Source organism: Globicephala melas, chromosome 20 (assembly GCF_963455315.2).
Source record: "Globicephala melas chromosome 20, mGloMel1.2, whole genome shotgun sequence".
NCBI lineage: Eukaryota > Metazoa > Chordata > Mammalia > Artiodactyla > Delphinidae > Globicephala > Globicephala melas.
Window position 1 is genome coordinate 23,280,147 of NC_083333.1, and position 26,527 is coordinate 23,306,673.

At 43.8% G+C, this 26,527-nt stretch overlaps 1 protein-coding gene across 5 annotated transcripts in view; it reads left to right on the forward strand.

Moving 5' to 3' along the window:
* Nucleotides 1-3,073: 3,073 nt before the first annotated feature.
* MAP2K6 (mitogen-activated protein kinase kinase 6) overlaps nucleotides 3,074-26,527 on the forward strand; it is a 128,655-nt gene continuing 105,201 nt past the window's right edge. For all 5 annotated transcript variants that reach the window (XR_009560300.1, XR_009560301.1, XM_030838056.2 and 2 more), the window contains exon 1: nucleotides 3,074-3,357. Coding sequence is in view for 3 of the 5 variants with exons in the window: in XM_030838056.2 (XP_030693916.1) it covers nucleotides 3,342-3,357 (16 nt within the window). In the remaining 2 variants the exon portion in view is untranslated. The remainder of the gene's footprint in view (nucleotides 3,358-26,527) is intronic.

Sequence of the window (26,527 nt, forward strand, 5' to 3'; positions counted from 1 at the left end):
CAGCGTGCATTTGAGTGAGCATTGTATGCTAGATGCTGGGCATGGGGAACACAGAGATTAGTCTCTGATCTCCAGCAGTTCAGTCTCCTGGGGGAGACACATACGAACGTGAACACCTGCCTGCCTTAGGGTGAGTGTTGCGAGACAGCTGTGGGCAGGGTGCTACAGAATTAGGGAATACCCTCGTTCACAATGAAAGTGGCCACAGGGTGATGCATCCCAGGAGGTGGCCGAAAGGAAGGGCCTGCCAAGCAGAGTCTTCAAGGACGAATCCGAAGGAGCCGAGAAGAGAATGGGTAAGGCTTGCCAGGCAGAGGGAGCAGTGTATCTAGAAGCAAGGAGGGAGCAAACCTGGCTTCTGGCTGTAGCATCAACACAGGGTGAGAATGAAGTGGCAGAGTAAGCAGGAAGCAGGTCTTGAGGGGCCAATTATACCAAGCCCGAGAGTCTGGCAGTGACCTCGAAGGGAACTAGAAGCTGGGGGGAGAGTGCAGCAAACTCGCATTTTAGAAAGATGGGAAGTACAGACTCCTTCAAAGATGATGGGTTCGAGGTAGGAGCACAGGTCACCTCAAGATAAACGCCTCATGTGCTGCAGGTTTGGCTTTTGCCACTCCCACCGTGGGAGGGATTCTCTTCCTAGGAGCATTGCCACAAACGGGCAAGAAGAAGAAAGGCTCACGTCTGTACAGAGGTACCACCTCTTCTTCCACCCAGGAATGAGGCGGAGGAAACCTTTTACCACCAAGGCAAGAAGAAGAACTTTTTCTCTGGGAATCTGAGACTTTACAGAGAGGTTGAGTTCCCTGTGGAAATTCAAAGTATGTTTTTCCCAGAAAGAAAAATGAGACATGTTGCAACTTTTAAATGTATGGTTCAATTTATGGTCAAAGGTGTTTTGCATAGGTGTGGGTGTGTGAGCGCAGATGTGCACTGGCTATTGAACACATCACTGTTTCTATGGGAATATGAATTACAGACTCACTTGCAGGACACAAGCCATTTGCCAGCTGTGAACCGTGCACGCCTGTGCAGAGAAACTACAAGCACAGTGGCGGCAAAATGCACCAGACACGATGTGATTAGAGCTCTTCCATAGATGGGAGTCTAGGGCGATTTAAGAGCAATGCTGCTGAGCACATAAAATGCAAATGGAAATGAGTTCTAGGCGGCTGTTCAGGCCTTGCCTGGGCTGAGTCTCCGAGCAGCTCCAGTAGCTGACCCAGGGCCTGGCGCACAGCAGCTGCTCCATCGATGCTTAGGAAGAGTGACCTGGACGCATTAAAATGGATCTCCGTGCCCACACGTCTCTTGCTTAAATGAGACTTAGAGGAAACAATACTGGTTCGATGAGGCTGAGATCGTGTGTGTATAAGAAAGGGAGGAACAGACAGCACGGATTCGCCCAGAAGGAGGGGGAAACAAAGTGAATTAGCAAGTCTTCCTGTCTGAGCTCATGGAACAGAGATCTCTGCCTTTCTGAGGCAGAAGCTAATATGAACATGAGGTGACCTTGATTAATTCTCATTAATGTCAGCAGAGGGGATCAACTTAAGTAAATGAATGTTAGTTCCATGACCTATTGCATATTTGTTTTAAGAGCTGATTTGCTGATTTGTAGCTGAAACATGGTAGCCTTCTTCCCTCTGATTCATCCATTACTCAGAAGGCCCTGGCTTCTTAGAATTCTTAATAAAATTCCAACAGCGTTCATCAGCAGTCATCCAATACAGCCGAACACTCTTTCAAAGTGCGTCTTTTCACCTTTTGCTACTGACCTGACCTATCTCCAGCCTCTCCCAGTTTCAACTCACCTTGATCGCTGAGGGCAAATTTACCTTCTTAAAACAATGCTTTGATTCAGTTACACCCCTTTTCAAAGCCCTTTCACCATCCTGCAAGTATCTGCAGAATAAAGAAAGTCCAAACCTCTGGCCTGACCCTAAGGCCCTGTACAGCCCCCACTGGTAAATTCCACCCACTCCCACTTCTGCATACAATGCAGCAGGCAGCCTTGCCGGCCCCTGAAGAGGTGCTCTGCAGACTTCTGTGCTTATTCACACCTCAGCAGCCCCACACCCTCAATTCCTCCCTCTGTACCTGAAAAGCACATTTCTGAGTCTGGTCCACTTGATGAAGTAGGAGTCTGAGCTCATTTCAGCCCAGGTCCACTCACTAATGGAATATTCTATGCCTCTCTGCTTCCCTGAGAAGGGGTGACCCTATTCTCCGCCAGGATGGTGTCCAGGTCCTAGCTGTGCGCGATACATGACAACGGGATGACCCAAGGTCCTAGAAAGGTGCCTGGCACACCCTGGGAGCTCAACAAAAGTCTGTAAATTTTGTTGAATAAATTCAAGTTATTTGATTTTGTTAATTTAAGATGACCACCCACTTTCTCCCTGAGGCCAGGGACTTTCCTCCCACCCAGGTGAGAAAAAAAACATCGAAACATTTTAACTTTGATAAAGTTTGCTTTGACACACCAACAGCGGAACTTTCTCTTTAACCCTTCAAGAAATGAGAACTCCCCATCCCCCCACCTCCACTCCGCCTCAGGACTGAATTGTAACCGACCTGGATCCTTCGCATCTCCTCTGCTGTTACCTCCGCCCAGCCAGGTCACCAGCAAATTCTCCAGGCGAGAAAAAGATTTTTTAAAATGCACGTTTGAGAGGAATAAAACGTCTACAGGCAGGAACCGTCCAACAGGTACTGCCCTGCAAACACCTGAACCCCGAAACTGACTTTCTGAGCGGGCCGAGTGGTTTTTAGCCAAACTGATATGTTTTTTTGGCTGTTGTTTCAGGGGCTTTTGGAGAAGGTAAATGCCCGCTCCCCTGGGCCTTGCCTTTTTCTCCCATCACTTAGTACCGAGTGCGTCGATGACTTGTTTACCTGGATGCAACCTATGTTGCTCCCAATCACCCCGCTCAGCGACCCGCGCGACCACGTGTCCTTAAATCAGAGCCCCGTAGACTCCGCTCGGGAACTACATTTCCCAGCGGCCCCCGCGCCCTTCGCAGGAAGGACGTCTGCGCACTAAGATACTCAGTTCCAAGTTTGGAGCTTTTAGCTGCCAGCCCTGGCCCATCATGTAGCTGCAGCACAGCCTTCCCTAACGTTGCAACTGGGGGAAAAATCACTTTCCAGTCTGTTTTGCAAGGTGTGCATTTCCATCTGGATTCCCTGAAAGTCCATCTGCTGCCTCGGTCAAGAGAAACTCCACTTGCATGAAGATTGCACGCCTGCAGCTTGCATCTTTGTTGCAAAACTAGCTACAGAAGAGAAGCAAGGCAAAGTCTTTTGTGCTCCCCTCCCCCATCAAAGGAAAGGGGAAAATGTCTCAGTCGAAAGGTAAGAGCCTATTTGCATTACTTGCAAAAATGCAAAGGGTTGTGCATGCATTTATGAATGCATGGATGCAATTTTCGCCTGGCGATTGCATTTTTAAGTTTGAGGTTTTCCACATCTCAGTTGCATTTCCTGTTTAGTATGTGTCTCTCTCTCTTTTTTTTTTTTTTTTGCAGACACAGAGAGTTCCTGTAAGGCAGGGCTTGCAGTTCAGCTGTGCATTGACGTTATTTGCATTCTTCTGCTAGGATTACTGAGCTCTTTTTGCCTTTTGCACAGTCAGGAGAGATAGAGCAGGTTGGTAGCGTCTAAATGTGCAATGCTTTATATAATTGTAAAATTCTTTAGTATGCACACATATAATAGGTGATTTTACGTGCAACAGGAATACAAACTTTTAAAAAGTCTGTAGATGAAAATGAAAGGTAAAACTTGAGTTAAACTAGTAGGAAATTAATGTAATCTTATATTCCTTTGGGAATGAATTGTTGGTGCTAGTATTTAGTTAAATTTCCATTGGTATCATTTTGAACATTAAGCAACTTCTGATCTTTAAAGGAAGTAAAGGTGAATAATAGCATTTTAGAAAAAAGCAGACAAGAAGTCTTTCTCTTCCGAGATTTTGCACTTTACACCAATTCCTTATTGGTTCACAGTATTTAGAAGCAGCAATGAGGACATCGAGGTTTTATGTCTTCCCATTTGGGAGATGCTTTGCATCTCGAGGGAAAATACTGGGAGAAAAATTGTACTTTTAAGCATTACGCCAATGTGGGAGGACTGCACTGTTTCATTGACAACCATAATGAAATCTTTTAAGTGTGTAATTGCATATATTTAGTCAGCTGTAATAGGTCAGAAGTTCAGGGTTATGGTTGTTTTCTTTCTTTCTTTCTTTTTTTTTTTGTTCTTAAAAATATTCTTTTTACACAGTTGTATTTTGCAGGCGTAATGTCATGCTGGGGAGGGGATTAAAAATATAAAAACCCTGACATGGCATTAGAGAGCTGAGGGGGTGTTGTCAGGTGGCCCTAGGACTGTAAGTCACTTGTTTCAGAACAAATTGAGCACAGAGAAAACATATGCCCTGTGAGAATGTATGGAAAGGAGAGGTGAGCTCAGCACAAGGTGAGTTAGGCTACCCAGGGCATTAGGTAAGTAAGATCCAGTGAAATTCAAGTGTCTCATCAGCGTTCTGCTACTTTTGGGAGAGTTGTTGTGTCACTTTTTAGTTCTACCTGATGGGAATCATACATCTCAGCCCCAGAAGGAAGTAATATATATTCTCAAGAATTCAAAGTAGGGCTCTTCTTTTCTTTGGATATTAGGGGAAAAAATGGAAATCTGAAAAGCTAAGTAAGAGTGCCGAAGTACCTAGGAATTGGCATTATGAGCTGCCAATGTTCCTTAATATCGGGAAAACCGACAACCTTTTAATTGAGCATAGAAATAATAGCTTAGGAGGGCATTCCAGGCTTTGATGTATGAGAGAGATTGCATCTAGTTACTCTGTATTTGGTGTGCATTCACTCATTCATTCAGGTCAGTTTAATATATGAATAAATATATTATGAGATGTGTGTGTGTGTGTGTGTGTGTTTGTAGTGCACAGGATTTGGGGATATACAAAAATACTTTATGTGTAGTTGTTTCCTTCAAGGAATTTACCATGTAGTTGGTGAAAGAAAGCACGTATGCAAACCACTGTGATATAAGATAATTGCATAGATAGTGAAGCAAAATGGTACATTTGGAGTTTAGAGATGGCAGTGATCTCTCTGGGAGATAGGAAGGGGGTGCTCTAGTGATCTTATCTTTGAACCTTAGGGTTTAAACTCAATCAGGTTTCTTTGTGCATTTTGGGGGGCTCACTCCTAAGGCGGCTCCCTCCTAGCAGAAGAAGTTGGGAAACTGAAAAACATATTAGCATGGCACTCTTCCATTATGGGTGCCCCCATAGTAGATCAGGTACTGGTGGTTCTTTACATTAATTCCCATTTATCCAAATAGTTTTCTTAATTGGGTCCCCTTTGGAAGGTGCGTCTGTTGTGAACATGGGATTCCTGTCCAAAAGGAAAGTTTTTGATAGAAGGAAGTGTGTGATCATTTCAGAAATGGCAAAGACTTTTGGCCTGGGCTGTAAATGTGGAACTGGCCTAATTCAGCTGCGGTATTCTCAAATGGCCAAGACAGTGTTTTGTTTTTGTTTTTGTTTTTGTTTTTCTGCAGTACCAAACTTCTTTGTAATACTATAACCAAATGAAATGGGAGGAAAAGTGAAAGGTGGCTATAACCTCATAGTATTGAAGATTTTAACAACATGTTCAATTCAAGGACCTTTACGAACTTTCTAGATCACTATAATTCCGTTTTACAGACCTCTAATTTAAGGCACAGCAGAGGCAAAAGAATTACAGACTCCCTGGGAGCTGGAAGGACTGGGTTACTTCTTTCCAGCCTTACCAACAGTGAGATTCCGAGAAAGAATTTCTTAAAAAGAAATTTTGTTTTCCACAGTTGTAACTTTAGGTGGTATGCTTTTCAGCTTGTTTATATTAGCTATCTGGGGTTGAGCTGACATTTTTCAAATATTAAAGTGGTAGAATGCCTTTTGAGGAAATCTGAAATGTAAGTTAACAGGAAGGGCACCCAGAAGGTGCAGGAATTCCTGCACTTTACAGGAAGACAGGCTACAGGAAAAATGTGTCATCTACATTACTCGGGAAAGTAAAACTATTGTTATCAGCCATAATGATCTGAGGGAGGGAGGGTTGGGGGAGAGAGGTCTGGCATCCCCCAGTTCACCTGAAAATATACAAAGAGTTTGACTGTGTTACAAATGCACTTCTTCTCACTTCTCCTTCTATTCACCTTTAAAAAATATTAGTTTATCTTGGTTTAGAATAGTAATAGGTACATTGTGTCATGGGAACTGTGTATAAGGCATATAATTCAGAAGCATGTAGGAGAGTGACAGGCAAGGACTTAACCGTACTGTGGGCCCTTTGCTTCTGTAATTCATTCTACCCTGGGAAACGAAATGTGTAAATTTCTCATTCTGTAAATTCCTTTGTTAGGTTGCAGCAGAGGGACTTGTCATGCTTAGCCTGTAATCTGAGCCAGTATGTTTTATAACCTCGCACATCGCAGGACACAAAATCAGAATAGGTACCCTGGGTTTCCTGAGTTTGTTTTGCATCAGTGTGGCATTCATTACTTTACAACCTGCTGCAGGTCAGCTGTAGGGGCTTTCCGGGGGTCTCTTGGTGGTAATTTGATGCTGGAGCAAAGGGCTGAGATTCTCATTCCTTTGTTTTTCACAGATTAGTATCATTAAAACTACCTTGCATTATTTTAAAGTCTGAAAGGTCTATAAGGGACGTTTTTAAAACTTAAAAGAAAAAAGTACATAAATAATACTCGTTTATTGTAGAAGCATTTGAAAATGTAGGGAAGAAAAATAAGAATCACTAGTTACCGCAGTATACATTTTGGCATATATCCTTTCGGACTTTTTTCTATTCTATATATATGTGAATATGAATAAATCCAAAATGTGTATAAAATTATTTAGTTGCCTTTTGTTTCACTTACCAATAATACTGTGAAATATTCCAAGTTAATATATTTCTACATTAATAATGTCTAATTCTAGTGTATTTATTTAAATAGGACATTAATGTTTATTAACTTTCAATATCATGAATATTGCTATGATAATCATCCCAGTTCATACATTATTACGTATACTGTGGTCTTAGACTAAATTCCAGGACACAGAACTACAAGTTATGGATATCTAATTCTTCCCCATGACCCATTCTTTTCTTCACCTTTTAAAAATAGCTTTTTTATTACTATAAAAACAATATATACTCATTGAAAAAAATTCAAGCTGAAGAGAAATTCATAATAAGAAAATACAAATTACTCAAAGTCACACCACCCACAGCTACCTACTGTGAACTTTTTAGTGACTCTTTGCGTTTGTACGTGCATATATATATTTGCATACGTGCTCTTTCACACACTATATATGATATTTTGCAAGTTGCTTCATACTCCATATATCTTCGACATCTTTCTATACTCATGCACATACAGTTTCCTCATTCTTTTTAGCAATTGCTCATTTTAATTTGTAAGAATGTAGCTGTTTCATCAATCTCCAACTGGACTTTCACAGAGTTCCACTTTTTTACAGCTATAAACAAAACTGCAAGGAATACCTTGAACACACACATTTTTGCACATTGGCCCAATTATCTCCTTAGGATGAATGAATTCCTAGAAGTGGAAGTGCTGAGCGAAGGGCAGGCATGGACGTGCTGCCCTCCAGAGTGCCTGCAACGAGTTCTTATTCTCACCAGTAATGTGTGGAAGTGCCCATTCTCTCCCCTTAAGCATCCTGCTAAATATTGCCAAATAACTCTTCAGAAAGGTTATACACACTACTATATAAAAAATAGATCATCAACAAGGACCTACTGTAGAGCACAGGGAACTCTACTCAATATTCTGTGATAACCTAAATGGGAAAAGAATTTGAAAAAGAATGGATATATGTGTATGTGTAACTGATTCACTTTGCTGTACACCTGAAACTAACACAACATTGTAAACCAACTATACTCCAATATAAAATAAAAACTAAAAAAAAATAAAAATAAAAAAAGAAAGGTTATGCTCACTTTCCTTCATCCTGGGTATAATAATTTGAAAAAAATTTTTTGCCAATTTGATGAAAAGTAACAATATTTTACTATTATTTGCATTTCTTAGTGATAAAGAAGTTGAATTTTTCTCTTTTTTTGACATTTGTGTTTCATGTGTTTCCTTTTTTCCTCATAAAATGTATCTTTAAAAATTTAATTTGGGGATCAAATTATTTTCAAAGTTAGGCCAGAACATACCGAGATGGCAGAGCTTAGGTAATCATGGGTTGAAAGTTGGGCTCAGCTTTAATGCATCTAAACGATTTAATTCCCTGGTGAGTTCTCATTTTAATTTTAACCAAAATGTCTTAAGTAAACTTACACTTTATAAACTCATTTTGTTATACTAATTATACCTATCCAGATCTTATGAAAATAATAAGAAAAGTGTAATGATTTGATTTAAATTCCATCTGGAATTTACTAACTTCTGGACATTCCTGCATTTTCAGTTATCTCTACAGGCAAAAGTAGTTTTTCTTTGGTTTCATAAATAATTCTCACATAAGCACCTGGTTGTGTTATGTGCATTGTTGCAGAGTAATTATTATTATTATTTTTTCCTCTTCATGTGTAATGTCTAATCATAAAAAGTGGTTTACTTTACCAGATTTGTTAGAATAATTAAGGCAAGGGTCGACTTTGATGACCTCAGAAATTCTATCAAGTCAATCACGCTTCACGTATTCTTAACATAGCCTTCCTTAGTAAACGCGCCCATGTCTGCATCTTGATATTAAGTAGTAGAATTTAGAGCTTTGAAAGGAGTTTTATAGTCTAATCATCTCATTTTACAAATGAGCAAACTGAAGCTTTGGAAGAAAGTGATTTGCCTGAAGACAGAACCATAGGTGGAACTCACATCTCCTGCTTCTCTGCCCCAATGTTCTTTTCACTAAATCACACACAAACACTAGTAATCCACACTTATAAAACTTTTTTTCCCCAGAATCTTTAGTATATTTCACATTTTTTGTTTCGTTTGTTTTTGTGGGGAGCAGGCTGGTAAGGAAGGCTGACGTACAGTCAGCAGGGGTTCTTTTTCTGTGCCCAAGAAATGGTGATACATCAATCATGGTGGTGGGGTTTCTTACCAATTTTCTGCCAAAGGATATTTTGCGAACGCTCTCATTTTAAGTCCCAATGCCTACACTATACAGCTGCAAGTTTTAACCACTGTAATTGTTGTTTGCCTTTTATGGACGATCTCTGAGAGCCCCTGCTGGGTAGCTCATATTTCTTCTTATACATCTTTGCAACTCTGCCTCTTTGAGCATTGAGCTTATAAATACTAGGTGCTCAATAAACGTCTGACAGTGAAAGTATTTTTCATCCGTGGAGATCTCTGTCATTTTGCCCCACATTTCATAAAAGGTGTGGGGTAGTTAAATCATACTGCAGTTTTCCTGTGCTTCCTTTCTTTGCATTAATATTTCCATTCTATCCTTGCTTGATTATTTGGAAGTTGCAAGAACAGCATAAAAAGCAACTTAACAATGGCTGAAGAAGTGTGATTTCTCCCGCCTAGGCCTTCTAAACAGATCTAAAGGTTGCATGATCCTTGGCTATTAACTCTTTTAAAACTATGCAGAACTAAGGTGGGTTGTCTGAAGGGTCCCGTGCGATAACTTAACAAGTTAAGGACTTAAGGACTGAAGTGAATTCCTCCACCCTGTGCTGGTTTTAGGAGCTGGTTTGTAAGTTACCTCTGCACTTGAGCCTCTGAAGCGTTGGGAGAGAGAACCTGAAAGTTTTTAACAGCTGGCTGCCCTATGACAAAACAGGGAACTCTGCATGGATAACCCCCCAATGAAACAACTTCCTTCCCGACCACCTACCACTGTCTCTGCCGCCCGCTCCACGCACCCTGCCCTCGGTTCTGTTTCCTACTCTGCTTCCTCAGATGGTCTTCCTTTCCTGAGCTGGTCCATAAGGTTTGGTACACGGTTCATAAAACCCCCTCTTTCTGCAGTTGAAAGGGTAGTCAGGTTATAACCTACACACGCAAAGTCTGTTAATTTAGTCAACTCAGTTCTGAGTTGAAGCATTAAACAGGCTCTTGCTGAATCTCTCTTTGTCTGTTTTACTTTCTAGTCTGTATATCCCTCCTTAAGTCGGATTGGGGTCAGCCTTGGTTTTTCTGGGTTTTTTTCAGAGACAATTAGCTATAGATCTGATGCCATCACGACCCACACCCAGACACCCAGTTCTGTCACCATCACCATCATCATCACTTATTTTATGTCAGTCACTTTTCAGGTACTATGCTTTTGAACGTCACATAAATCCTAGGGGGACAGATACAGTTATCGTTAATTTACAGATGAAGAAGCTGAGGCTCAGGTGAGCTCACGAACTTGCCCACAGCTGGAGAGCCAGCAGGCAGCCCAGGCAGGATGCAAAGCCAGGCATGTTCGGCCACGGGGCCCAAGCTCATAACCGGGGCCCAGCAAACTACAGCCTGGGGGCCAAATCCAGCCCCTCTTGTTTTTAAGTACAGCCTGTGCGTGAAAATGATTTGCACATTTTCGAATGATAGGGAAAAGAATAAAAAGAATAACATTTCATGACACATGAAAATTATATAAAATTTGAAGTCGGTGTCTACAAATAAAGTTTTATTGGAACACATCTCTGCTCATTCATTTACAGGTTGTCTAGGGCTGCTTTTGCCCCACGGCTGTACAGTCCAACAGTTGTGATGGAGATCGTATGTCCCGCAGGGCCCAAAACATTTACTCTCTGGCCCTTTTCAAAAAAGTTTGGTGCCCTTGCCCTTTTTGACTTTCCGCAATCACGTAATGACTCCTGGTCCGTATGACATTCCTCTTTGGCTTTAACTGGAAGTTGTTAACCTGGATAACTACTCGTCCATGACTCAGCCAGCGACCTCTGGGGCCCGGCCCACAGGAAACGTCTGAGTGGTGTTTCTCCCGGTTGTGAGATTGGCCGGCCGTTGCTCATTTCCGCTCAGCGGAGCTCCCCGTCTCCTTTGGCCCGTCCAGGGGTCCTTTCCCCTCAGCTGCCCTCTTCCTGTTTGCTGGACGTTTCTTGCCTTTCTTGCCCCTCCCGTTGAGAGGCTGTTCGTTAGTTCTTCTCCTGGTCCCTTCATCCTCCCCTTCTTCGTCCCATATTGTGTTTAAAACACAAATGAACTAGAAACACCTCTCACGCTACCACCATTGCCCGGCTTTGTTGATTCCTGCCACGACCCAGGTCAGAGGTGCCATGATGTCGTCTGTGTGGAATGAGGATGGAAGCCCCCCTTCATCGTAGGAGCCTCCCCCTCACCCAGACGGGTTTCCGGTTGTCACGTCCTACGAAGGCTAGAGCCGTTTTCTCACATTAACTGCCCCAGCCCTGGGGACAGTTTTCTTTTGCGTACGAGTATCCTTTTGCTTCCGAGTCACTGATATTGTGGGGATTCAGCAGGGAAGGTCCTGGCACAGGTTCTGGAAATGAAGGGAGGGAAGGATGGGGATGGAGGCTACCTGAGGACAGAGTAGCTTTGGTAGGACGAGCCCAGATTTGTTCACCGCCTTCCAAATGAGGTCCGTTCAAGTCCCATACAAGGAGGTGCCGTCATTCCTACCATCTTAGGTGGCTGCACTGCTGGAGAGCCCTTCTCTGTGCCGGATACCGCGCTTAGTGACGCACGCGAGCTATCTCATTCTCCCCTCACCAGGGCCCGATGAGGTGATGCCCCATTTTGTATATGAGCAATCTGAGGCCAGAGGTTAAGTGTCAAGGTTGATCGTGGCAGAGCCGTTGCTTTAATCAAGGTCTGTGTGAGCCCAGTGCCTGAGCTCCTGGCTACTCCACTTGAGGTGTCACTCCATAATAAATGTCTGAACCCATTTCCCAAAAGACATGGTTGGAGATGGAAAACATGAATGGATGCCATGGGAACTTGTGCATACCAGGGCCAGGTATGGTAATTAGGAGGGGCTGACCTGTGTCTACCTATACATGGGTGCCTTTCCACTTGTTCCTTTAAGCCTCTGTTGATCATAGAGTATTGAGCCGGACTCATTCTGAGTTTTAAGCTTGAGTTCCAAGTACAAACTGCCCATTGGTTAAAGGAAGCTGGTTACAACTGGTCTACTGGTAGGTACCGGTGTGTACAGACAGGAGGTTTATGTTAAACCTCAGTAATGAATGTTGATTCCATTAGCTCTCTGAGAGGCTGTAACTAAGCAGATCTAAACTTTATGTGTTTCTCTGCACATCCAAGTTGAATTGTTTTAAAACAGTAATGAGAACATGGCCCATTTGGCAACATACCTGCGTAGAGGAACAAGCCTTTTTGGCTTAGTGATTTCCTTTCTTCTTGGTTATTTCTTTTCTTTCTTTTTTTTTTTTGCGGTACGCGGGCCTCTCCCTGCTGTGGCCTCTCGCGTTGCGGAGCACAGGCTCCGGACGCGCAGGCTCAGCGGCCATGGCTCACGGGCCCAGCCGCTCCGCGGCATGTGGGATCTTCCCGGACCGGGGCACGAACCTGCGTCCCCTGCATCGGCAGGCGCACTCCCAACCACTGCGCCACCAGGGAAGCCCTTGGTTATTTCTATGTAAAGGTAACAAGTGCAGTTTCCTTGGAACTGGGCCTGAACCCTCATCTTCACTGTTTCCCTCTTCCCTGGACAGAGTGGACGAAACCGGAATCACGTCTTTTTCGCGGTACAGGAAACGGGGGTTTCGGGATGAGTTTTCTCTCTTAAACCGGTGAGCCCTCTGCCAGCTGTCTCTCGAGCCCAGCACAGCAGCGGGCGCCTGCGCGTGATTCCTTCCCTTGATCCCTCACAGAAGCCATGGGAGTAGGTGGCCTGGGTGTTGAGTGACGAGTTATTTATTCCCCTCCTCCATCCTCCCTCCTCCAGTCCCACATGGGAGGGATGAGTTTGAGATAAGGGAGAGGCTAGAGTCTGGAGAACCGGTGGGGACAGAGTGGCCAAGAGTCTGGGAATTACTCTGTAGTGAATGTGCAGAGACAGCCTTTCTGTGATATCTGAAAGCTTTATAGGCATCTTCTCCCCACTTTACTTGCTCCTTCCTGTGCCCCAAACGTCTTAGTCATTGAAAAAAATAACCCCAAAGACTCCAAACACATCTAAAGAGAGAACGTGGATAAAGGGCCTGTCCGTATCAGTTCAACAAATACCTTTTCACTGATTGCCGTGTTGGAGATACTGTGCTAGGTGGAACTAAATGAAAACGCGTGCTGCTCTACGTCCCCACTTACGAGCCCTGAGCCTTGGAAAAGCTACTTGACTTCTAGCTTCAGCTTCCCGACCTGCTAAACGGAGAGACGGATACTCATTCGCAGGATCGTTATAGCGATGAAGCAAGGCTGTGCATGGAAGGTGCTTTGGCCAGTGCTTGGCATTCATTTGTTCAGGAACTACTTATCGAGAGCTCTTCTGGGTTTGAGGCACTGAGCTATAGTAAGCTCGCCGTAAGCATAACTTTGCTTTACTCTTTCTTTCCCTCTAGCCTTTAAGGAGCTTAGAGTCTAACAGGAGGTAAGATTGCACAGACCTGTACAGAATACAAGCTAGAATCCGAGATATGCTTAGAATAGATACTATGGGTTAGAAAGCCCTGCAGGTGAGGGGAATCAGGAAAATTTTTTACAGCGAGCGTGCAAGTATCAATATGACTTTCAGAGCTCTTGAGGAAACGGTGTCCTAGATCCAAAGTAAATATGGAGAAGGATCTTGACTTCAAGTAGAATAACCAGTCCAATGTTGATAGAGGCAGAACAATTCCTCAGAAGAATAAAGAAGAGAAGATGCCCTAGGAAAAGCTCTGGAGCTTCAAAGACCTTATGTGTGTTTTCTAAGAACTTCCTTTTCTGAGCAGGCTCAACACGGTTTTATCACTTATGATCACAGTAGGTTAATAAATGGAACATGTCATATCTCGTACTTCTAGGTGTTGTTTTTTTTTTTTCTGGATTGTGGAAACTCCAGGAAATCTAGAGGTTAATAGTTAAACAAGTATATCAACTGGGTTTATAGGCACACCGTAATTATATAAGCAAGCTGTTGGTTCAATAGTCAGCGTCTACCTAGGTCAGGGGATACTTTCCAGAGCATGGCCACAGCTGTAATTTTCATTTTTTATAACCTGCCAACCTGCCTTTTCCACTTCTTAGCTCCTTTTCTCTTTTCTAGACTTAGCCGAAGTCAGTTGAAAAGAAGGAAAACTGCACTTCTGAATTCTCATTGTACTTGTACCTGAAGAGAAGTGCTCCAGAAAGTTCTTTGTTTCACCAAACTTACTTTCTCAAGCATGATACCGGGTACTGGCAAGGGAGTTCATACATTTTTGTGTGTATTTTTAATTTCCGAAAAATTCTAATTAAAAGGTGAACAGATTTAATACAATTGATATTTTAATACAATTGTTAGATTAAATCTGTGTTTCTTTCATTATCTTGGTTTCAAAAACACAGTGACCTACAGCTCTGGAGCTCACAATAGGCTGTTTCTCAGTGTAGCTATACGAGGTCACCTTTTTCTCCTTGGTGACTTCATTCAGCTCAGGGTCCGGAGAGTGGACTGGGTGGGTGGGCTGAATCACCCCCAGTCTGAGTCAGGAAAGCCACGGGGCAGTTTTTGCCTCACCTTGCTGGGCAGTTAAAGGGAACATACAATTGGCCAGGGGGCTAGGACCGACCTGCCAATTCTGTCGTCTCCTTCAGGTGGCTTGCTAAGTCTCCTTGCTTGGGACTTCGTTCCTGAATGAGCTCCTATTTTTATAGGTAAATTAGGGGGGAAAATGCAGATTTAGTTCTGGAATTGATTTAAGAATGAGATTGAGAAACTTTCACACACTACAGTTAGGATGACTTTTTCCGTCTTAAATTTCAATCTTTCTTTTCTGGTGTGACCTGTCCTTAGGCAAGACCGACAGCAAGTCAGTGTTGGCGGGGCAGGGGGTGGGGTAGATGCGTGAGATTGTGTGTCGGCGGCAGAGGACCATATATTTCTTGGTTGAATTGAACAAGCGTTATTGAACAATTATATAAATAACCTGCACCTTGCGCTGTGCTCAGTGACTACAAAGGTGCATAGAATTCCATCTCCACCCTCAAGAGGCTCACTGTCTAGGAGGATGTGTTGGTTTGCTAGGGCTGCCATAACAAAGTACCGCAAAGTGGGTGCCTTGCACAACAGGAACTTGTTGTCTCACAGTCCTGGGGGCGAGAAGTCTGAGCTCAAGGTGGCAGCAGGGTAGATTCCTTCTGAGGTCTGTGAGGGGGAGCCTTCTCCGTGCTTTCCTCCTAGCTTCTGGGGCTTTGCAGGCGATCTTTGGCGTTTCTTGGCTTGTAGAAGCATTGCCCAGACCTTTACCTCCATCGTTACACGGCCTTCTCCCAGTGTGTGTGCCATCGCCTAACTTCTCCTTTTCATAAGGGCACCAGTCCTATTGGATTAGGGACCCACCCTAATCCTGTATGACCTCATCTTAATGATATATGCAACCACCCTATTTCTAAGTAAGACAAATTCTCACGTTCTGGGGCGCTGGAGGTTAAGTCTTCAAGTTAGGACTTTGGGGGAGGGGACAGAGTTCAACCCATAGCACGAGAAGTTGAGCACGTCAGCAGGTTAACGCTCCTGTGTGTGATACACGTGTAGTTTTGGTACAGGGTGCGGCTGGGGTACGGAGGAAGGAGGGCACCCCTCGACCTGGGTTACCGCCTGTGGGTAGAGGGAGGACATTAACTTGGCCAAATGGAACTTTCGGTGCAGTGCGTCTCGGGAGAATAAGCAAGATAAACAGGAGACTTGCCGTCTGGTCCTTGAGCACACTACTGGCTCTTCTGATTTTCTGTTGTTAGTGAGAGACTGGATGCTTCTAAGCTGGGGGGCGGCGGGAAGGGGGGTCGTTAAGTTCACACACACACACACACATACACACACACGCACACACATACGTGCTGTTGCTGTCTTGATTCCCAAACTTAATTAGTGTTTGCTGGTGAACCGTCCGTGGCTGTCACATGCCCCTTCCGTGCACATATACGGAGGCTTTTCCCTTTGTAACAAATGGTTCCAGTCCTAATGGAACAAAGCTTAAGAGGGAATGGCCGTGAGTAAGAACCGAGGATCTGTAGCCAGGAAAAGCTTATTTTTAGAAAAGGCCTGTAAGCCTTAGAAAAAAAAAAAAAAAGTACTACTCGAGTGTTACCCAGCTCTTCCAATATTGATTATTAACCACAGGTCTTTTCAACTTGCGTGTCTTACGTATTCGTGTTAATAGGCAGCTTTATTTTATGCGGCCTGAGTATGTTTAGCATAAAATTCTGAATAAAAGTACCCTCATCAGCTTCAGGAAGAGGGGATGGTAAGGGATGAAATTGTCAGGATGTGTTACGTGGGGTGGTCAGGGGTAAGGTCAGTGGGAAGGAACTTTCCCAGCTTAGGACAGATGTCTATCGTCGGTCAGGGTATTGATGGCCGCATCCTTCAAGTGCGCGGCCAGGTGGGCAACCCAGAACAGGCCACAGGAAGGTACGGCATCCCTCAGAGCTGGGTGGGTGGTCCCGGGGCAGGGGATCCAAACAGCAAGAGAACAGGTGGGCAAGCAGTAGTGAGGCAGAAAGTCAAGAATGAGGTGAGCCAGCATGGAAGAGGAATAAAGAAGCCATCAGCGGGGAGGTCAGCTGGAAAGTGGGGATCAGAGGGTGAAGGGGTCTGCACCCAGGGTGCAGAAGCCAGGCGTGAATGTGAGTTTTTAGTCCACATTGCATTAAGAGACAAGTATCCACCTCACCTGTTTCCTGCAGCTTCGGATGCAGTCTCTGTTCACCTGCCTATGGTGTGATGCTGCCTAGGGTGTATGGATATGAGAAAAGCAGCAACAGAAACTAGCTCGGGGCTTGTTTAAAGCGAGCCCAGACGTATCTCCTTGCTGAGCACCTGCACACAGCTCTCCAAGCGGGACCAGCAGAGTCGGAGGAAAAGAGGAAGCAGTGAAACAGCTGGGTGGTCAGACCACTGGTTTTAGGACTAAAACCAGCCTCTGATTTTCCGTCTCAGATTCGGAGGTGAATACGGTCTCATGTGGAAAAGCAGCCCTGACTTCTAGACTTTCAATTCTAAGGCAAAGCTGGGAAGGAGCAATGAAACTTCTAGAGGAAAGTGTGTGCTGCTTTTCTGTTTTAAAAAGGGTATTGACCGGGGGAGGGGGGGCACCTGAAACTAATATAATATATGTTAATTATAATTCGATTAAAAAAAGTATATCGGGGGATGCAGTCTTTGCGAAAGCAACTGGGCAGTGTCGAGAACCCGGACAATTTCGCTCCCATTTATGAGACTCTATCCTAAACAGCGAGTGATTTTTGAGTGCCTGCTGTGTGCAAGGCTTTGTGACAAGCACTAAACTTACTAGGGCGGATCTTCATAAAAACCTGAGAGGTAGGTAAAATTATCCCCATTTTACAAGGGAGGAAATTGGAACTTGGGTTAATAACTTGCCCAGAATCATACAGTTAGTGGTTTGCAGAGCTGGGATTTGAGTCTAGTTCATTGAAATCCCAAAGTTCGTGTTTTTCACTATGTAACTGTCAGGTTGCATAATAATAAGGGAACAGCTGAAGTTACAGATGCCTACCTGATGTAATAGGAGATGAGGGCGGACGAAACCACTAATGGAAAGGTGCTTATGACCTGGGAAGAGTGTATACAGTATACAGGCAGAGTGATCACAGGGATGTGCATGCGTTTGTGTATTTGTGTGCGTTCTGCTTTCCCTCCATAAAAGAGTCTTTATGGAGGAGAATTTTATTGAGTCCAGCTGCAGGAGGCACAGCAGAACCTGGAGGAACTGAGAAAGGCATCTTCTGACTCCTTTCTCTCTCCCTTTGCAGGGGCCTCGTTCTGCTTTTCTAGAAGAGTCTTTGCTCTTTTCCCCTGCAGACCAGGCTTTGTCACCTTGTCAGTGTGCACATGGTGCAAAAGAGCCCCTAGCCCTGCATCTGTGTGACTTTGTACTTGAGTACCCACCATTTTTTGACTAGTTACAGTCTCTGGTCTGAGACCAAAATCTCTATTTTGCAAAAGAAAAAATAATTCTGGCGATGAGTGGGTGCTGGACTGACTGGATCTGAGTCAGGTGTCCATGGAGCACGAGGGTGAACCACGTGGCCCGCTGCCCACCTAGAGGAGCTGTGGGGACAGGCCATCGGAGTACGGGCGCAAGTGAGACAAACGGATTCACGCAATAAACCAGGGAATACGTGAGAAAATGAAAACAGCGAATACGGCTGCTTAGCCTTCAACCTGAATGAAACTTTGACAGTATTGTGACCTGTGGCATTTTACATTTGCGTAATATTTTAAAAATTCGCATACTGTTAATGATGAAGAACTTAATTATTAAGGAAGGAGCTGTGTCTACTCATAGTCCCTCATATTCTCTGTGAGTGGAAGAGACTCAGACCATATACACCATCATTTGCCTTTATAAGGAGGTCACTTGAGCAGTGAAAAGAGCAGTAATACCATCTGGTGAACAAACGGAGTCAATGCCCTGGAACTGGAAAACAACACAGAAAAGGCGCCCTGGTGCTCCCGAATGGCTGAGCGATAAATACATGATTAACTTTCTGCTGATGTGACAGCTGAGATACCAAGATACCAAGTATCTCGGTACAAAGAGTCTGGGCGGTAGATAGATACCTGGCAAAACGTAAAGAGTTTAGAAACGTGGGATGTTACATCTAGCGGGGACCCTAGAAATCATGTAGGCCAAGCACTTCATTTTATAGGCAAAGCAGTTATGATCAAGAGGGATTAAGTCACTGGGAGATCCAAGGTGATAGTGGATTAGGTCGGGAAGACAAATCTCCTGACACTCACCTGGGCTGTTGCTAGCACCCCAGGCACATCCTGATGCTAGGCCAAGCTTTGACTCTCTGGGAAGCCCTTATGCTCATCCTATAAAGGCAGAAACTAACTAACCCTTGAGGCCTAAAGATAAAAAATAAATGAGAGCGCCAGGCCCAGGAAGTGAGGACCTCTCTTTATTCAGTCGGTCATCAGATGATTGAATGGGCCCGTTCAATCCCGCACGCAGTCAGTCATGCATTTATTCGTTCCCTGACCACTTATTGGATGCTCTTGGTGTGGTTCACGGCTGGGTGCCAGGGAGGGTGCAGAGAGATGATTCCTACTTGCAAGAGGCTCACGTTCTAAGCTAATGAGGGACAGACGTGTGTACCAACGTTTGTGACTTAATGAGAGCTCAGAGGAAAGGTTGAGCGACTGCTTAGATCTTGGAAAGGGCATGGGAGACTTGGAGATTGGGTGGGCGTGGGGAGTCTGAGGAGACCCAGCTCTGGTCTGAGGGGCAGTGTGTGCAGTCGTGAGCGTCCAGGAAATCCTAAAGCCTCGTGTGGCTGCAGTGTAGGGGGTCACCTAGCAGGGCAGTGAGCTGAGGGAGGAGAAAAGGCAGGGCCCAAGGTAGGGAAGGCCTTGCAACTTGGGAGCCGTGCACTGCCGGACTCAAATCCACAGTATGAAGTCCTGCTGAGAGAGGGCTTCTTCCAGCAGCTCGCTGAATACAACTTTCTGTCTTTCAGACTCAACTCTGCGTCTCTGTCCCTTGGCAACAGGTTTTGTTAATATCCTGAGCTGGGTTTAAAGTGGAGAAGCCAAATTGGCCATGAAAAGCTTTCCTTCGGCAAGTCTACGACTAACTTTCTCTATCAGTTAGGGAAAAAAAAAAAAGACAGCGAGCTTTATGGGAAGGAGTTTGTGAGGGCTGATGAGTATTGGTAGTTTTCTTTCACTGCCATTTGATAACTCAACTCATAATGACACTTTGTTGGCGGTTCACCAGCTCGCGATTGCCTCTGCACCAGGGCATGCCCGGAGGCCTGATTCTACGGTTTTTGTTCATAGGAGCATGTCTCCCACCCTGCTGTTTTTAGTTTTTAGCTAATGAACTTGACATTCCTGCCTGCTAAGCCCCGGGGAGATTGTCTGCTTACCCCATTCGCTTTCCTCCGTGAGGGCAGGCAAGTGCTACTCGCATCTGAGGGCCTGCCATTCTGGGTTTTACCGACGGAAACCCCAGCCTCGGTTCTAGAGCCTGAGATTCTAACCATCCGGACCTCTGGAGGTGGGTCCTGATCTCTGAAAAAGGGAAACTGCTCCATGGGTCCCAGTGTCTTAACAAAAGTGCTAGAGGGAGCACCTAGGAAATGGAAAATCAAACCTAAGATGGTTTCTTCCAAATTTCACGAGCAGTTAATATTATTTTTGTGTTATTTTCAACTTGCTTCTTTTTTTAACTCCAAATTTCCAAAGTCTACATCCACAGCGTTGCATAGTTCTTAGCAACAAACTTAGCAACAAATCAGAGAAAAAAAATGAACCAGTTTTCTGTATTTTTTCACTAGATGTGTAATCTCATCTCTTTCCTCTTACCTCCCTGGGGCTTGGTTTCATCTTGTTGTAACTAGATGGTCGCTAATTCTGTTGTTTTAAAGAAATGACTAATTTGATTGGGAAGATACATTAAGGCTGAAACGTGCAGAGAATACAGAGAGATGGTGCAAATTCAGAAGTGTGAAATTAAGGCAGGTGCACCCTAGTGGGTGAGGTATCAATATTTCAGACATTTCACCCTTCCTCTACTCCATTTGGGCTCAAGGAAATCACCCATGCTTTTACTGTTTGTGGTAGAAGTTTGGGAGAAATTAACTACTTAAACAATACTCTAATAGTAACCTGAATTTATATGTAACTGGACTCATTTGTTTTCCAAACTGCATTTATCCATTTTAAACGCCTCTGAGAATAAAAGATAAATATGATCCTGCAATCCCACTCCTGGGCATATATCTGGAGAAAACTCTAATTTGAAAAAATACATGCACCCCAGTGTTCATGGCAACACAATAACCAAGACATGGAAGCAACCTAAGTATCCATCGACAGATGAATGGATAAAGAAGAGGTGGTACATGTATACAGTGGAATATTACTCAGCCATAAAAAAGAATGAAATAATGCCATTTGTAGCAACATGGATGGACCTAGAGATGATCATACTAAGTGCAGTAAGTCCGACAGAGAAAGACAAATATCATATGATAACACTTATATGTGGAATCTAAAAAAATGATACAAGTGAACTTATTTACAAAACAGAAACAGACTCACAGACATAGAAAACAAACTTATGGTCACCAAAGGGGAAAGGGGCGGGAAGGATCAATCAGGAGCTTGGGATTAACGTATACACACTACTAGATATAAAACAGATAAACAACAATGTCCTACTGTATAGCACAGGGAACTATATTCAATATCTTGTAATAGCCTATAATGGAAAAGAATCTGAAAAAGGATATATATGTGTTTATACATATATATGTATAACTGAATCCCTTTGCTGTACACCAGAAACTAACACAACGTTGTCAATTAACTATACTTCAATTAAACAAAAAAAGAAAAACATAAATAGTGGAGATGGAGGAAGAACTTTGTTTTTCATATAAATTGTAAATGCAAGAGTATATGACCAAGAAAGGTAAGGGAGTCTTTAAAATAAAGGACAGACTCAGCTTTATGGATTGTTTTGGATCTGAGGTTCCTAAAAGTTCAAAAAAATCTAAAATGTATTTTCAATCATTTGGAATTGATTTAAAAACAAAATACACGTGCTGCCAACAGTGTTAGCTTGTTAGACTGCAAACGGCACTTTGTAAGAAGTACAGCTGCCACATTTTCTGTCCTTTGTAGAGAGATAGCCTCGGGAAGATAGCAAGTTTGCAAATTAACAGATCTCATCGAAATTCCATCCTTCTTCCCTGGAGCTTCCGCTACCCCAACTCCACCGCCCCCGCCCCCGCAAGAGCACAATCCTGTGGTTCTCTTGATTCATAGAACACTTTTTCCTTTTTCTCACTGTTGGATATGCTAGTTATCAGGCAGGTTTAAAATGAGAATCAATGAAGAAATGCTGTCATTTTAAAAACAGTATAATAGGGGCTTCCCTGGTGGCGCAGTGGTTGAGAGTCTGCCTGCCGATGCAGGGGACACGGGTTCGTGCCCCGGTCCGGGAAGATCCCACATGCCGCGGAGGGGCAGGGCCCGTGAGCCATGGCCGCTGAGCCTGCGCGTCCGGAGCCTGTGCTCCGCAACAGGAGAGGCCACAACAGTGAGAGGCCCGTGTACCGCAAAAAAACAAACAAACAAAAAAAACTGTATAATAATGACTCTACAGTAAATATTCTGCATATTTTTTTTTTTTTGCAAAAATAACTGGATGGGGGCTTTTGCTCCAGTTAATTATAGACTGGAAAGAATTGTAAAAAACACTTTTCTTTCTTGTTTTCTAGTTTATCCTCAGAGCCAGGCTCAGTGCCTGGCACAGGGTAGGTGCTTAACAAGTACTGTTTGAATAAATTGTCGACTAGCAACATGCAGAGGTAGCCTTATGCAGACTTGTAAGGTAGGCTGAGATGGACTTTGACGAACTCAGTCTCCCTTTTCTAACCTTTCCTCTTGCTTCTCACAGGAGAACTTCTTATCACACCTGTGGAACCCTCATGTGTCTTCTTTATATATGTATAGTTTTTATTGTGGTCAAATATCAATACATGTAACATAAAACTCACTATTAAATCATTCTGAAGTCTACAGTTCTGTGGTTTTACTGTCTTCACGAGGTTGTGCAACCCTCACCACTGTTTAGCTCCAGAACATTTTTGTCACCACAGATGGAAAGCCGTCACTCCCACTCCCCGCCCTGGCAACCACCGACTTTCTGTCTCTATGCATTTACCTATTCTAGATACTTCCTGTGAGTGGAACCATACAACACGTGGTCTTCGTATCTGCCTTCTTCCACGTAGCCTAATTTTTTTTCAAGGTTCGTTCGTGTTGTAGCGTGTTATCAGTACTTCATTCCTTCTTACAGCCGAATAGCATTCCATTGTTTGGATATATCACATTTCTTTCCTCTTTTTATTTCCTGTCAAAATCCAGTGTCTAAGAGAACCTCTTAAAAAGTAGTTAATAAACTACATAATAAATATAACTTAAAAACTCATCCAAGGGGAATTTGCATTGTTCAAGTGGAAAACAGCTGAAAATAAAGTAATATATTTCTGATGGGGGAATCTCCACGATGGGAAGACATTTCCAAGGGGATAGGGGATTTTTTTTTTTAGTGCCACTGAATTACATATTCATGAACATCTGACTTCTTGTAAAAGCAAGTCTACTCGGTGGTCGTAGGACTGGAAAAGGTATTGAACTGAGTAGATGGGCACAGGGTTCTGATCCTGGGTTAATTGTTAGTTGACACTATGTTGCCTAGTGTTTTCTGTTTGTTGTTTTGGTTTGATTTTGAACCAGGTCTTCTGCTAAGCTCTTTTACATACCTTTTTATCTCATGTAATCCTCACAAAAATTGCATGGAATAAGTCTACTTTTTATCCACATTTTATAAACGAGGAGTCTGTACATAAGGAAATGTTGGAAGACTAGATACCAAAGCTGAAGTTTCACTTGTAGTAAATTGTGGGGCGAGACTCAGACTCATGTCTGATTATCTTTAGCCTGAGCTCAGAACCACTTTCTTTTACATTATTATTATTATTTTTTTATTTTTTTGGCTGTGTTGGGTCTTCACTGCTGCACACAGGCTTTCTCTAGTTGTGGCGAGCACGGGCTCCAGGCGCACGGGCTTCAGTAGTTGTGGCTCGTGGGCTCTAGAGCGCAGGCTCAGTAGTTGTGGCGCACAGGCTCAGTAGTTGTGGCGCATGGGCTTAGCTGCTGCGCGGCATGTGGGATCTTCCCGGACCAGGGCTCGAATCCGTGTCCCCTGCGTTGGCAGGTGGATTCTTAACCACTGCGCCACCAGCGAAGTCCCTCAGAACCACTTTATGGCAGGGGTTGGCAAATTACGGCTCACTGTGTGTTTTTGTGCAGCCCACGAGCTAAAATGGTTTACACATTTTAAATGGTTAAAATGATCAAAAGGAATGTCTCATGACCCATGAAAATTATACAGAGTTCTAGTTTCTGTGTTAGAACAGTCACGCCTGTTTGCTTTATGTATTATCTCTGCTTTCATGCTACAATGGCAAAATTGAGTTATTTGGACAGAAATTATGGTCCACAAAGGCTGAAGTATTTCCTATCTGGCCCTTTATGGAACACATTTGCTTGTTTCCTCACCCGTAAAATGGAGACAGGGAAAGAATTCAATTACATTATCCTTCAGGTCCCTTTCAGCTCTAATGTTCTGAGAATTGCAGAGAAAGGTGTTTAGATCTTCTGCTTTCCCGGGAGGCCTCCAGCTCCCTCTACCTTCCTCATTGTCAGCAGATGAGTTTGCTTCTTTGAGGACAAAGACTGAGTCCATCTGAAATAGACATTCCTCCCACCCACCCCACTCCTGGTCATACCCATCCATGCCCCTGACCTCACATCTCTCTGTGCATCTGTCGTTTCACTGATTCATCTAGTCTGAGTAATAAACAAGGTTATGGTTTATCCCGTGCCTGTCATACCCAGGCACTCCATGGGACAGTGAAGAAGGTTCAGAGACGATACGTGTCAAGTCAGGTGTATTATGTCCATTTTAGGGATGTGAGAACTGAAGCTTAGGGCGGTGAAATTGCTTCTCCAGGACACATCAGTTAGCAAGTCGTGGTGCTGGCAGAGGGACCCCAGTCTTCCTGACCCCAGGGCCGCTACTTCTCTTGACCGATGTGATCTTGGTTCTCTGTCTACCTAGTTATCTCCCTGACCCCATACGGCCCCCATCCCTCTATGTATACCCTCTTCATTCCCCCCACTTTTTCTGATGTTCTTTTCTTTCTTGTATTAAGCTTGCATCCTAAGAACGGTATCCCCTTGGGTCAGCTCTTCCTCTGACCATACCCGCCAGCCCTACCCCAATCCCTACCCTCATGAGATTCCTCTCCTCTTGGGTGTAAGTAGGGCAAAAAAGCATGAGTTCAGTTTGGTTCTGTCATTTGCAGCCATGTGACCTTGAATACTTGACTTCACTAAATCTGGGTGTACACATCTGTAAAATGGGATGGTGATCATAGCAGCCACAGAGGCTTGACTGGAGAATTAAACGAGATCACCTATGTGCTATTATACCTAAACGTGCCCGTGCCTAACAGACACTAAGAACTGCAGCTCTTGGTCTTCTATTATTATAGAATGGTATTTTCTATCCTTTTTTTTTTTTTAAGAGTTTTTACTTTTATTCCAGAAATTTAACACTTTTAATTTGTATGCTTTAAAAAATTTTTTTTTAAATCGGGGTATAGTTGGTTTACAATGTTGTGTTAGTTTCAGGTGTACAGCAAAGTGATTCAGCTGTACATATACATATATCTGCTCTTTTTTAGATTCTTTTCCCATATAGGCCATTACAGAGTACTGAGTAGAGTTCCCTGTGCTGTACGGCAGGTCCTTCTTAGTTATCTAGTTTATATATAGTAGTGTGTATATGTCAATCCCAATCTCCTAATTCATCCCTCCCCTGCCCTCACCCCATGGTAACCGTAAGTTTATTTTCTACATCTGTAACTCTATTTCTGTTTTTTAGATAATGCATTTGTACCCTTTTTTAGATTCCACGTATAAGCGATATCATATGAAATTTGTCTTTCTCTGTCTGACTTCTATGCTATTGCTCAGTCCCAAGCCACTAAATTACCTCACTCGGTTTTCTGGGGTGTTTCATGGTCTCTTTCCACTCAAACCATCCAATTTATATTCAGCTTGTTCTTCCCTCTGTCACATGCATCATCTCCTCTAGCCTCTTATAGTTTTTTACCTCCAGCATCTTATACCCCTCCCATAGGCGGTGCCTTTTCATAGACTGACCATCTTCCCCTCCTTTCCTTCAAGTCCTATGCATTTGTCAGGCCTCACCTAACAGCTAGCGCCACCTGTGACTGGCCCCTCTTGTCCTGGTCTCTTCCTTTATGAACTTCCTTTGAATGGGGAGTCACAGAGTCATCAACTGGCCACAAAAGGCACCACGTTGTTCTTCCCACTTGGTCAGGTTACGTGACTTCAGGAAGGTCATCCAACCCGTTGGTGGCAACGTCTGACACTGCCTTCTCTATTTTCGTATAAACAATCTCTGAATCATGCCCATGTTCTTACATTATTCACCATTCAATCCACAGAGTCTCAGTACTTATTTCATGATAGGGTCAGAACTGAAGAAAGGTAGTAAGGACGAGTTTCGTGCACTGGCACTTGACAGCACGTGCCTCCCGAGGCACCCTGCTTGCCCTGACCTACTGCTGGTCCTGGTGAGACCTCCACTTGTCCTGAGAGCTGACGATCAGGGTGGGGTGGGGTCCGGGGAATGACTAACCACACCAGAGGCTACAGCAACATAGAGGAAGTAGTGATTAATTTGGGGGCCATTAGGAAAGGCTTCACAATGGA